Raw genomic sequence first — 12,282 nt, forward strand, 5'->3', positions numbered from 1 at the left:
GTTTTTTTATGTATTTTTCTCTATGGATACTACAGTGCCTTAAAAACAATAGAAGCATTTCTACTTCGTGAATAAAATTACTTCTGTAAAAAAACAAGACCAACATTTCCTAAAATTTAATAATTGTCTAGCAGATCATCAGAATTAAACAAACGTAGGTAAGACGCTGGCTTTAATTTTTCATCTAAAAGAAGATGCCCAAGGAATATATTTTTTTGAAACAAGAACATGCCTGAGAGATGTGCTATTTGAAATTCTGAATTAATTCTTCATTTTGACTCACTGCTCAATGATTAATAGTTATTTTCCAAACTGTACCTATAACGAAACCAATCAAAGCATATCATGTATTATGACTACCAGAAAAGAAAGCCAGTGATTGAAGTAAGATGAATGTTACAAAAAAATACAGGAGCTAAAGTCACCATTTTTTTCAGTATCTTAAACTTCATCTTGTGGGAAAAAGTATTTTTGCCCATTGATTACTTCTGTATACTGGTCAGGCAGCCAGACAACTGACAAGCACCATGGAAACTGCACTCTTTCTGCTGTAGAAGGTATGGCCAGAAGCAGAAGTTGGCAGAGGACTTACTCTGATGACAGCACAACCCACCTGCATGCATCACACAACGTGCTGAATGGCTCTCATCCTTTTAAGTGGCAAGATGGCAGTTTAGTGGTCTACAATTAATCATATGACCTCAATCACGCTATGAGGCAATTATTGCTAACTAAATTATTGACCATATTTATGCCAACAGCCTGATTATTTTTGGAGATGTCTACAGAGAAATGCTCCTGCCTGTGAGATCCCAGGAAGTTGGCCCACACCAGCACAGCTGCAAGAAAAACACAGCGCAACACAACACAAGAGCAGTTTGTGGTTTTGTCCTTTAAAGTTAATTTTGGAAGGCCAAGATTTCAAAAAATAACCAATGGTTCTTGGGTGCCTCCATTTTTCAGTGCCCAAATTGAGATATTTCAAAGGAACTGAGAACGCAACTCTGCAAATAAGGCCCTTTGGAAAATGCTTTACAATACCAATATGACAATAGATGTCTTTTAAATCTTAGCCTGGTTGATTAAAACATGCAAGAGAGAAAATCATTGTGCTGTCCTGGTTTTGGGTGTTGTTTTTTTTTTTAAAGGGGGGCTTCCATGTCAACATGGATCTTCTCTTTCTGAACATGTTCATAATCAGAAATGCTCTTCGTCTTTCCTACGAGAAATCAAAGCTTTGACGATAGAGCTGATCACTAAGAAATGGTATTACCTGTTGCACTCCTCATGCTCACATTCAGTTAGCGACATTTCTTTCCCATAGCTTGAAACATCAGATTTCAACTGAAAGCTGAAAAAGTAGAAGCAAACCAACCGACCTTAAGAAACACAAGAGGTATGCCTGAAATGGGGAGGGCTGAAAAGCTGAAATAGCAAAGAAATATAAAGAAACATAGAATCATTTAGGTTGGAAAAGACCCTTAAGATCATCAAGTCCAACCGTTAACCTAACAAGGTTAGGTTAACCACTAACCACTGCCAAGTCCACCACTAAACCATTTGTACCACATCTACACATCGTTTAAATACCTCCAGGGATGGGGACTCAACCACTTCCCTGGGCAGCCTGTTCCAGTGCCTGACTACCCTTTTGGTGAAGACATTTTTCCTAATATCCAATCTAAACCTCCCCTGGTGCAACTTGAGGCCATTTCTGCTTGTCATATCGCTTGTTACTTGGGGAAGAGACCGACCCCCACCTCACTACAACCTCCTTTCAGGGAGTTGTAGAGAGCAATAAGCTCTCCCCTCAGCCTCCTCTTCTCCAGGCTAAACAACCCCAGCTCCCTCAGCCGCTCCTCAGAAGACTGGTGGGGCTCTAGACCATTCACCAGCTTCACTGCCATTCTTTGAACACACTCTAGCACCTCAACATCTTTCTTATAGTGAGGGCCCCAAAACTGAACACAGTACCCGAGGTGTAGCCTCACCAGTGCCAAGTACAGGGGGAAAATCACTTCCCTAGTCCTGCTGGCCACACTATTTCTGATACAAGCCAGGATGCCATTGGCCTTCTTGGCTACCTGAGCACAGTGCTGGCTCATGTTCAGCCAGCTGTCGACAAACACCCCCAGGTCCTTTTCTGGCAAGCAGCTCTCCAGCCACTCTTCCCCAAGCCTGTAGCGTTGCATGGGGTTGTTGTGACCCAAGTGCAGGACCCAACACTTAGCCTTGTTGAACCTCATACAATTGGCCTCAGCCCATCGATCCAGCCTGTCCAGGTCCCTCTGTGGAGCCTTCCTACCCTCCAGCAGATCAACACTCCCAGCCAGCTTGGTGTCATCTGCAAATTCACTGAGGGTGCACTTGATCCCCTTGTCCAGATCACTGATAAAGGTACTAAGCAGTACTGGTCCCAATACTGAGCCCTGGGGAACAGCACTTGTGACCGGCCACCATCTGGACTGAACTCCATTCACAACTCTTTTGGTCCAGCCACCCAGCCAGTTTTTTACCCAGCAAAGCGCATACCAGTCCTAGCCATGAGCAGCCAATTTCTCCAGAAGAATGCTGTGGGAAACGGTGTCAAAGGCTTTACTGAAGTCTAGGCAGACAAAAGCCACAGCCTTTCCCTCACCTACTAAGAAGGAGATCAGGTTAGTCAAGCAGGACCTGCCTTTCACAAACCCATGCTGACTGGGCCTGATCCCCTGATTTTCCCGCACGTGCCGCGTAATTGCACTCAGGATGATCTGCTCCATAACCTTCCCTAGCACCGAGGTCAGGCTGACAGGCCTGTAGTTCCCCGGATCCTCTTTCTGCCCCTTCTTGTAGACAGGCATCACGTTTGCTAACCTCCAGTCCACTGGGACCTCCCCGGTTAGCCAGGAATGATAAATGATGCAAAGTGGCTTGGTGAGCACCTCTGCCAGCTCTCTCAGTTCCCTTGGGTGGATCCCATCCGGCCCCATAGACCTGTGTGTGTCTAAGTGGTGTAGCAGGTTGCTAACCATTTCTCCTTGGATTATGGGGGCTTCATTCTTCTCCCCATCCCTGTCTTCCACCTCAGGGGGCTGGGTACCCTGAGAACAACTGGTCTTGCTATTAAAGACTGAGGCAAAGAAGGCATTAAGTACCTCAGCCTTTTCCTCATCCTTTGTCACTATGTTTCCCCCCACATCCCATAAAGGATGGAGATTCTCCTTAGCCCTCCTTTTGTTGCCAATGTATTTATAGAAACATTTTTTGTTGTCTTTTACAGCAGTAGCCAGATTAAGTTCTAGTTGGGCTTTGGCCCTTCTCATTTTCTCCCTGCATAACCTCACAACATCCTTTGTAGTCCTCCTGAGTTGCCTGCCCTTTCTTCCAAAGGTCATAAACTCTCCTTTTTTTCCTGAGTTCCAGCCAAAATTCTCTGTTCTGCCAGGCTGCTCTTCTTCCCCACCGGCTCATCTTTCGGCACATGGGGACGGCCTGCTCCTGCGTCTTTCAGATTTCCCTCTTGAAGAATGTCCGGCCTTCCTGGACTCCTTTGCCCTTCAGGACTGCCTCCCAAGGGACTCTGTCAACCAGGCTCCTAAACAGGCCAAAGTCTGCCCTCCAGAAGTGCAAGGTAGCAGTTCTGCTGCCCCCCCTCCTTACTTCCCCAAGAATCAGAAACTCTATCGATCATTTCATGATCGCTATGCCCAAGACGGCCTCCAGCCGTCACATCACCCACCAGACCTTCTCTGTTCAGAAACAACAGGTCCAGCGGGGCGCCTTCCCTAGTTGGCTCCCTCAGCAGCTGTGTCAGGAAGTTATCTAGGAGTTACCTCCTAGACTGTTTCCGCTGTATTGTATTTCCAGCAGACATCTGGTAAGTTGAAGTCCCCAATGAGAACAAGGCCTAGCAATTGTGAGACTTCTCCCAGCTGCTTATAGAAGACTTCGTCTGCCTCTTCATCCTGGTTGGGTGGTCAATAACAGGCTCCCACCATGATATCTGCCTTGTTGGCCTTTCCCCTGGTTCTTACCCATGAACACTCAACCCTGTTGTCACCTTCATTAAGCTCTAGACAGTCAAAACACTCCCTAGCATACAGGGCTACCCCACCGCCTCTCCTTCCTTGCTCATCCCTTCTGAAGAGTTTATAACTGTCCATTACAGCACTCCAGTGTACAGTCTCCAGTGTAAAGAAGAGTAATTTAAGGTAACTCAAGTAAGTAAGTTTTCAGTGCAAGAAACACACTGGAGCACAGTAAGAAAGACATCTCGAATGGCAGGGGAGAGCTGGGTCTTCCAATCCCTCCTTGCCGCATTGCTCTTTTTGTCCCTACCAACATTAAATTAGATAGCGGGGACGTAGGCAAAGAAATAATGAAAGTACTGGTAACTTGCTGGAGACAAAAAGGGTGTGGTGAAAGCCTAAGCAGAAGATAGACTTGAAACACGTGAGTCAAAAAGCTTAGATGCAGGAAAACCAAAGGAAATCTGATTGCTGCTGCCTATTTGCTCCCACTCCAAATGACAACAGGCAGATGGCTAGGAAGAAGAAAGACAAAATCTTACTACATTGCTGGTATCATTCCAATACAAATAGATAAGGTTTCTGTGAAGCAGATTTCTATCAGCCTCTCAGTGCTTGAAAAAGAGGAAATTATGACGACAGTGAGTGTTAAAATGGAATTTTTGGAAGGAAGTAACACAATAAATTAGACACAGTGAAAGCTGTAACTAGAGCTGAGCTGTATCAAAATGAAATTGTATTCTTTTTCGAACAACTCCTAACTAGGTGCTTAGATGGATGCAGAGGGATAACACAGGAAGCATGAGTTTTTTAAATCCAATGTTTTCAGTTTTTAATTTCTGTTACCATTCCAAGACAACATTTCTTACATTAGATTTTATTATTCTTTCTGTACCATTAGCAAAACTGCCAGCCCACTTCCAATTATATTTTGTCCTGATGAAAATGTGTACAGAAATGATAAATTGTCAGGTGTCAGACTGTAATTGCTACACTGACATAAAGTCTTATTTTCATTTGGCAATTGAAACCATTTTTTTAAAAAAAATCTAGTTATTATTAAACATTTAATACTCCAATAGCACCCAGAAAGCAGCCAGAGTGGAACCTCTCTATTTTAGTCAGTGCATATGCAGTAAATTACAGTCTCTGCACTGACAGAGAAGGGATGTAGAAATAAATCACTTTGACCAACTTGGTAAATACTTCAGCTTTTTAATGTATCTGAGTATTTTGCATTTCTGGAGTTATTTCTAACTGTGATATGAAGTGAAGGTCATGCCACGTATCTGTTACTGTGAATTTAATGCAGCTGTGTATAGCTGCCTGCCCAAGAAGAGACTTGGTCTGTACTTAGAGGGACTGTGGTGTGACTTTACCTGCAACCTCACATGTGTTAAACACAATCAATCAGACATATTCAAGGCTTATGAATCTTTCCCATGTCAATGGACAATTTACAGTCATCACAAAAGAAAGCCCATAAATCCTGGAAGCTCACATATAAGGCATCAGGGGAACTTAACTACATCCTTGCATACTAAGCATAACAAGAAAGTTCTTGTGAAGAAAATGAGAAAAAAGTGCAGTTCAGATAAGAAGGCTGTGATTGAAATGACAAAAGAAAAAAAAGCCTGAGTTTCTTTTTAAGACAGTTTACAGGTGTTATTTTACTTGAAAGTGACAGCCACTTAGGATGAAAGCCATTTTCCTGCACATTTTGCTATCCAGATCTGGATATCTGGTACACGTATCAGGCAAAAGACTGCCTGAAGCCATTTTCTATAGTGGAGAGAGAAACCAGTGAAACATTACAGGAGCAGCTCAAGGCAAATCATCAGTTCTAGGGCATCAGCTCTATAACATGGCAGACCTTTACTGATTCCTGTAGAAGGCAAAATACATAGATGCCTTCAGAATCTATGAACAAAGCAGAAACAATACTGCGCAGTGCAAAAGGCACCACAGGGAAGAGCATATACAGCATTGAAAGCTACAGACTTCTGACACTTGCAGTCAGCAGTGTGCTGGGAAAATACTGCAGCTTTCCTTGCCAGGAAAGCCACAGAAGCTGAAATCTCACAAGTTGAATTCACACACAACTCCGTGAGCATTAGCAAGTAGCTGACATGCATAAATATATGGCTTTAAGACCTCTTTGTCTATTAAGAAGTATACTGCAGTATTATACGCTGTCTCTCTCTCTCTCAGAAACATTTGCCATGACATTTCCCAATGTACTGAATATTGATTACAATAATTCAGAGTCAGATTTAAGCTGACGTTCATTAAAGCCTTTGAAAGATTTCACAGTATTACATCCACAATCATTGAGAATCAGCAGGTGCTTTAGGTACAGACCTCTTACGGACATGGATGATTCAATTTACTCTTTGAAGTAAAAATCTCTTCTTCACGAGCGTTAAATGTGCGTGGTAGGTGGGCGGTTAGCAAACTGCCTAAATGGTACAATAAGCAAATAAGCCAGTAAAAAGACGACAAGGGTGAGATGGCTGTGAAGGAATGCAGACAGCTATCTGCAAGCCAGTCATCCTCAGCTTGCTTTATACTCAACAGAAACAGGCACCTCCGAGGGGGTGAGTCATCTCATGCTAAAACAGCCAGCCAAAGTAGGTCAGATGAATCACACCTTCAAAGAGCCTTGCTGTATTCATTGACTATACACGCCACTGGTTTAGATGTAGATGTCCAACAACCCTGGTCATTAACAGTTAGGTTGAATAAATAACTTCTATGAAATAGGCAATAATGATACTGTCTATTTGCACACACAAGCTACACACAGGAAATGGGTGCAGAATCTACCTGGAGCAGCAAGTCTTTTACGGTCATGCCATCACAATAAAGGTTTTTATTAAATATATATTTTCCTTTCATTGGCAAATAAGGCACCACTTCACAATGTGTCCTGGGCTTTGGGCCCAGTCTTGTAGAAGATTCTCAGGGATATTAGCAAGAACTTAAGGTACATAAAGAATCCAGGTTTAATTAATTAAAAAAAAAAAAAATCAGAGCAGTGAAACAAAGCCAATACCATTCTGCTTTTTACCCGAACACCTATAACATCAGGATCACGTGTCAGGTTAAAGAATTGGTGCATGCAGATGAAAACTGGTATATTACACTGACACACTACTGTTGAGGAGACTTAGTAAAAGGACATTTGCTTACATGTTGATGCAAGTATTTGTATCCTTTTTGTGCTATTTTGAACACAGAAGCTGCCTACCCATTTTGACTCTGTTAATATTGGCTTCCCCCTTTCCATTAGTGAATAAACATTTTATAAAGTCCACAATTACAGGACTAGTTTGAAAAGAATGTGCAGCCTAGACACTGAAAGAAACATTGTCCAGGGTTAAAAATCAGTATGGAATAGAATGCTTGAAAATGGTATGTAAGTGTAAATATTAAGGGTCTGACTTAAGGCAGCACAGAAGCTTCTGACATTTTCTACCTTTTAATTTATTAGCATTCAAAAGGCAATCATGTTCTTTAACACAGGGAAAAATGTGAAACATTCTAAACAAACTGGAAAAAAAAACCCAACCTAAAATCCCACCACTGCGTGAGCATCAACAATCATCAGAGCACTGAAACATTTGCTGCATAAGCAAGGGGACTAACTGGTAGCAGTAACAAGTCCTCATCTTCTCTGCAAACTGCACTAGAGAGATACCATGCCTTCCCGTAGGTTTCAGAGATATTTACTGATAGTAGAGAAGAGTGAAATCCAGCTTTCCAGTTTTATTTAACATTGTGGAAAGAAGTGTGTTTCAGGAGCACCTCGTTGTCTATTTAATTCTTCTTCCCCCAAACAGGCATGCACCCACGAGGTCTTTTCTGTGAATAAGCCCCATTGTGGCTTCCAATCCCAGCGTACTGGTTTCGGCTGGGATACAATTAATTTTCTTCACAGTAGCTCATATGGTGCTGTGTTTGGATTTGTGATTAAATCACTGTTGGTAACACACTTATGTTTTAGTTACTGCTGAGCAGTGCTTACACATCAAGGCCTTTTCTGCTTCTCACACTGCCCTGCCAGTGAGTGGGCTGGGGGTGCACAAGAAGCTTGGAGGGGACACAGCCAGGACAGCTGACCCCAGCTGACCAAAGGGATATTCCATACCACGTAATGTCATCTTCAGCAATAAAACTGGTGGGGTGGAGTTTGCTAGGGCTGCTGTTGTTTGGGGATTGGCATTGGTTGGCTGGTGGTGAGCAACGGGGATTTTTTGCATCGCTTGCTTTTCTTAGGTTTGTTTCTGTTTCCTTTTTTTTAACTTATCAAACTGTCTTTAGCTCAACCCACAATTTTTTTTTCACTTTTACCCTTCCAATTCTCTCCCATCCCACTGGGAGGGGAGTGAGCAGGCAGCTGTGTGGTGTTCAGCTGCCTACTGTGGTTAAACCATAACACCCAGTCCTGTTTTCCATGTCTGTTCAGTACCAGCCTCATTTTTGGCTACAATTACTTATCCTACTTCTTCAGGCTCCCTGTGCTCCTCCAGCCCTTTGGCCAGCTGTTCCTATTGTCCACCTGTGGCAATATTCCTGTGCCCCACGCTGCCTCCCCAGTCCCAGCCGTGTTCCCAGCACAGCCGAGTCGAGCCGTGGGACCTCCTGGGCGACGCACGGCCTCCCCGGCCGCTCCCCACCCCCCGCCTCAGCCGCAGCACCCGCCTAAGGCCACAGCCGCCATTTTGCCGCAGGGAGGTGGCAGGAGCTCCCGCCCGGACGCCCCGGAGCAGCTGGCCGCTGCGGTGGTGCGGTGCCCGGCCTCAGCCCCGTCCCCCGCCGGGCACTCACTTCTTCCGCCTCTCCCGCCCCAGCTCCAGCGCCAGGCGGTCGGGGTCTGGCGCCCGGCGCCCGCCGCCTTCTCCCATGGCGCCGCCCGTCCCAGGCCCGCGGGCAGCCCCGGCGTCGGCCGCCGTTGCGCGGGGTAACGGCCGCTGCGCGCCCGGTGTCGGCCTGAGGGAGCGGCGCGGCCCGGCCGCCCTCCTGCGGCCGCAGCGTGGCCAGAGGTCGGCAGGCGGTGACGCTGGCCCCCGGCCCGGGCACCCCTCGGGGCGGGAGACCCCCGTCTCCGCAGCCGCCGTGGCTCTCTCGCTGCCCAGGGAAACCGGAGCGGGGACGAGGGGGGCCGGGCGGGAACGCCCGCCGGCAGCCGGCGTCGCCTTCCCCTCCGGCCAGGACGTGCGCTGCGTCGCTCAATCTGCCCGCATCTGCAGCCGCTCGCCCCAGTCGCTGCTCTAAGGGCACCTCGTTTGATGGTATTTTTCTTCCCTCTGTCCAGGGAAGTCCCCAGCATGTGAAAAACACGATACAGCTTTGGCCCAGTTAAAGAGTTTTGACCATGTGGGATGAACTGTTGGTGTGCTAAGCTTTTCATGACCCGGGAAACACAAATATGTGCAGATTTTTTTTTAAACACTTCTTCTGGATGGAAAGTAGCACGGTTTTAAATAAATGCTTTGACCCACATGTGAAGGCAGGCACTGCATGGCGGGGCCTGGTCTTAAAAGAGTGCCTAGCCTGTATTTTAGCACCCCTGATAATTGTGATCTGTGCTGTGCATAAACTAGTTTGCAAGAACCTAACGAGCCAGAAGAGCTTAGAATAATTGGTCTTAATCATCACTGATCAAGTCAATGGAGTCAATTAGTCAATATATACTAGCTAATATTTTCATTATCTTGCAATGGTCTGGATTCATGCTTAAAAATGTTTGATGTTGCATTTTTCAAACAAAGAATTTCAGATTGGTTCAAGGCTTTCTCGAGGTAAAGCTTTACGGGGTGGACTGAATTAATCTAACAGCTTAATGCTGCACGAGTGGCGTCACTTCTGTCAGGCTCTCCCTGTCGCCTTCTCCGGCTGCTTCAGTGCCAGCTCTGACATTCGTGTAACTCTCCAACGAGCCAGTACAGCTCATGAAACCTGGAAAACTTACATGGGGGAAAATGCTTGCACTTTCTGCTGGTTAGTGAGCTGAAATGGCTCACCAGCTGCTCAGAGAAGCACTGGTGTTGGTGCAGGGGACAGGGTGACACTGGGAGTGATTGGTGTGCTCATAGATCAACTCACCATTTCATGGGACCTAGTGCTCACTAGAGAAACAATCTGTTCACTTGCTCAGGAAGGAGATGGGCTATAATTTTGCTTTACTGGTGTACTATGAAAAAACAAAGGGTGTCATTTCTCAGTTATTCAGAAGTAATTCTGTTGCATGAGCAGCAAGCCAATGCAACAGCCCTACACCTTGTTGGGTAACGGAGGCACTGCTTTCAAAGTTTAAAATGAGGGTTATATATTACCATTACTTTACTATAGCATAAATCAGCATTGCCATCCAAAAGTTGGCCCTGAAATTTTATGCATTTAAGTCCTAAGGTGGTAGTTTGTGCTACTGAAACGGGTTGACCTAACACGTTACTGATACTGCAACAGCAGGCCAGCAGGAGCTAATGGCTGGATGGAGAGTGAGAAGCTTGATCACAAGAAAAAAAAGTCATTTTAATTTCACTTGTCTGATATACATTAGGGCAGGAGGTGATTTTTGACAGTCTCAAGTTATAATTAATGCTATCACCTAATCAGTGAATTATCACTTGAGGTGTGGATTGAATTCAAAATTGGCTGAAATACGTTAATCAAGAAACGAATTTAGAAGAGTGCTGCACTGTAACTGCATTTAAATTTAGCTGCTCATTTTGCCTTCAGGATTTACGGAATGCTACCTTTTTAAGATACATATTGAAAACACATTCCATACCAAACCAATAATTTAAGTAATGGCTTGGACCTAGGTTAGCATCCATAACTAACTCAGTGTGCTGAATCTTAACAGCTAGGGTGTTAACCAGTAACCATTTTTCTTGTTACCAGGTTTTGTAAGGAACTGCTTCAAGATTAACTTAACCAGCCTACTGAGTAGTTCTCAAACTGGAGGGCGCACTCAGGGAGCTCAGAAAGATCCCTGGAATCACAAGGAAGTCTGAGAACAGAGAGCACAGGGTAACTGAGGGCTGTATCCCAGCCACAGTGTACTCCCTCTGCCCCAGGAGACTTTTCTTTAATCTCCTCTCCAGGATACGTTCAGGTCCCAGCCTCAAGTCGGGGATTACTAAGTGTCCTAGCTAGGTGAGCTCTCAGGAACTAGGTCACAGTGCACATAAGGATGAGCCCAGACCACGCTGGTTGGGTTGGCACAGGACAGCAGGTCTAACTGTGTGCTTCACCAGATGGTTTGGGAACTGGTGTGGGAGAAGAGCAGAAGTGTCTTGTGGACTGAGGTCTTGTATGAGTGGGTAAAACTTTATCAGTATTTTTAACAATCATGGCACTAACATAGTGACACTTGCAACACATGAGAATTTTCCTCCATTTCTTCATTCTGAATAGATCGGTTAAAATTAGATATATGGATACCTATAAAGGTACTTTCATTGTTTTAGGGCTTTTGATGTTCTTTTTGCGATTAAAACTTTTAGTAAGAAAAGTTAAGAAACTTGGTCACAACACAATGTGGTTAGAAAACAGAATTTTATACTTAAATACGTATCTTTGGATTATGTGAAGGCAATAAACAGCTAGAGTTGCTTAAAAGCAAGGTAGACCAGTTGCTGAAGACAAACATTTGGATTATGACATAAATTAATTTTTACAAAGAAGTAGCTATTTCTGTAGCACCAGTAACTAGGGTACGACGACTGGCTGTGTGGACAAGGGGTAACTGATGGATGGTGTATATTTTGACTTTACCAAGGACTTTGATAATCTCCCATAGCACCTTTATAGCCAAATTGGTGAGTTACAGATTGAATAACTGGGAAATAAAGTTGGTGGGAAATTGTCTGGGCCATCAGGCTTGAAGTGTGGTGATCAGCAGTATGACTGCTTGACTCTGGGATCAATACCTGAGCCAATACCCTGAATTCTTTATTAACAACCTGGAGGACTCAGCACACCCTCAGCAAGTTTGCCGATGATGATGAATTGAGGGGAGCAGTCACTATGCAGGAGGGCAGGGCTGCCAGTCAGAGCGGGGCGTACAGCCTGGAGAAACAGGCTGCTGAAAGGAACCCAACAAAATTCCAACAAAAAGCAAATGCAGAGTCTGACATTTGGAACGGGAGAAGCCCATGCATCAGTACAGGCTGGGGGTGGTAACTAGAATGCAGCTTCACATGAAAAGACACGGGGGTCCCTAGTGAACAAGCTGACCATGAGCCAGCAACGCACCTTGCAG

At 44.9% G+C, this 12,282-nt stretch overlaps 1 protein-coding gene across 1 annotated transcript in view; it reads right to left on the reverse strand.

Moving 5' to 3' along the window:
• The window catches only part of LOC309586886 (coiled-coil domain-containing protein 169-like), a gene marked incomplete at both ends in the record, with an annotated part of 32,283 nt that extends 23,366 nt beyond the window's left edge, over positions 1 to 8,917 (reverse strand). Inside the window, one exon of the mRNA XM_082304513.1 lies at positions 8,841 to 8,917. Within this exon, the coding sequence (XP_082160639.1) occupies positions 8,841 to 8,917 (77 nt within the window). The remainder of the gene's footprint in view (positions 1 to 8,840) is intronic.
• Between the last annotated feature and the right edge of the window lie 3,365 nt (positions 8,918 to 12,282).

This window comes from Platalea leucorodia (assembly GCF_965183815.1).
Source record: "Platalea leucorodia genome assembly, chromosome: 2".
NCBI classification, from domain to species: Eukaryota; Metazoa; Chordata; class Aves; order Pelecaniformes; family Threskiornithidae; genus Platalea; species Platalea leucorodia.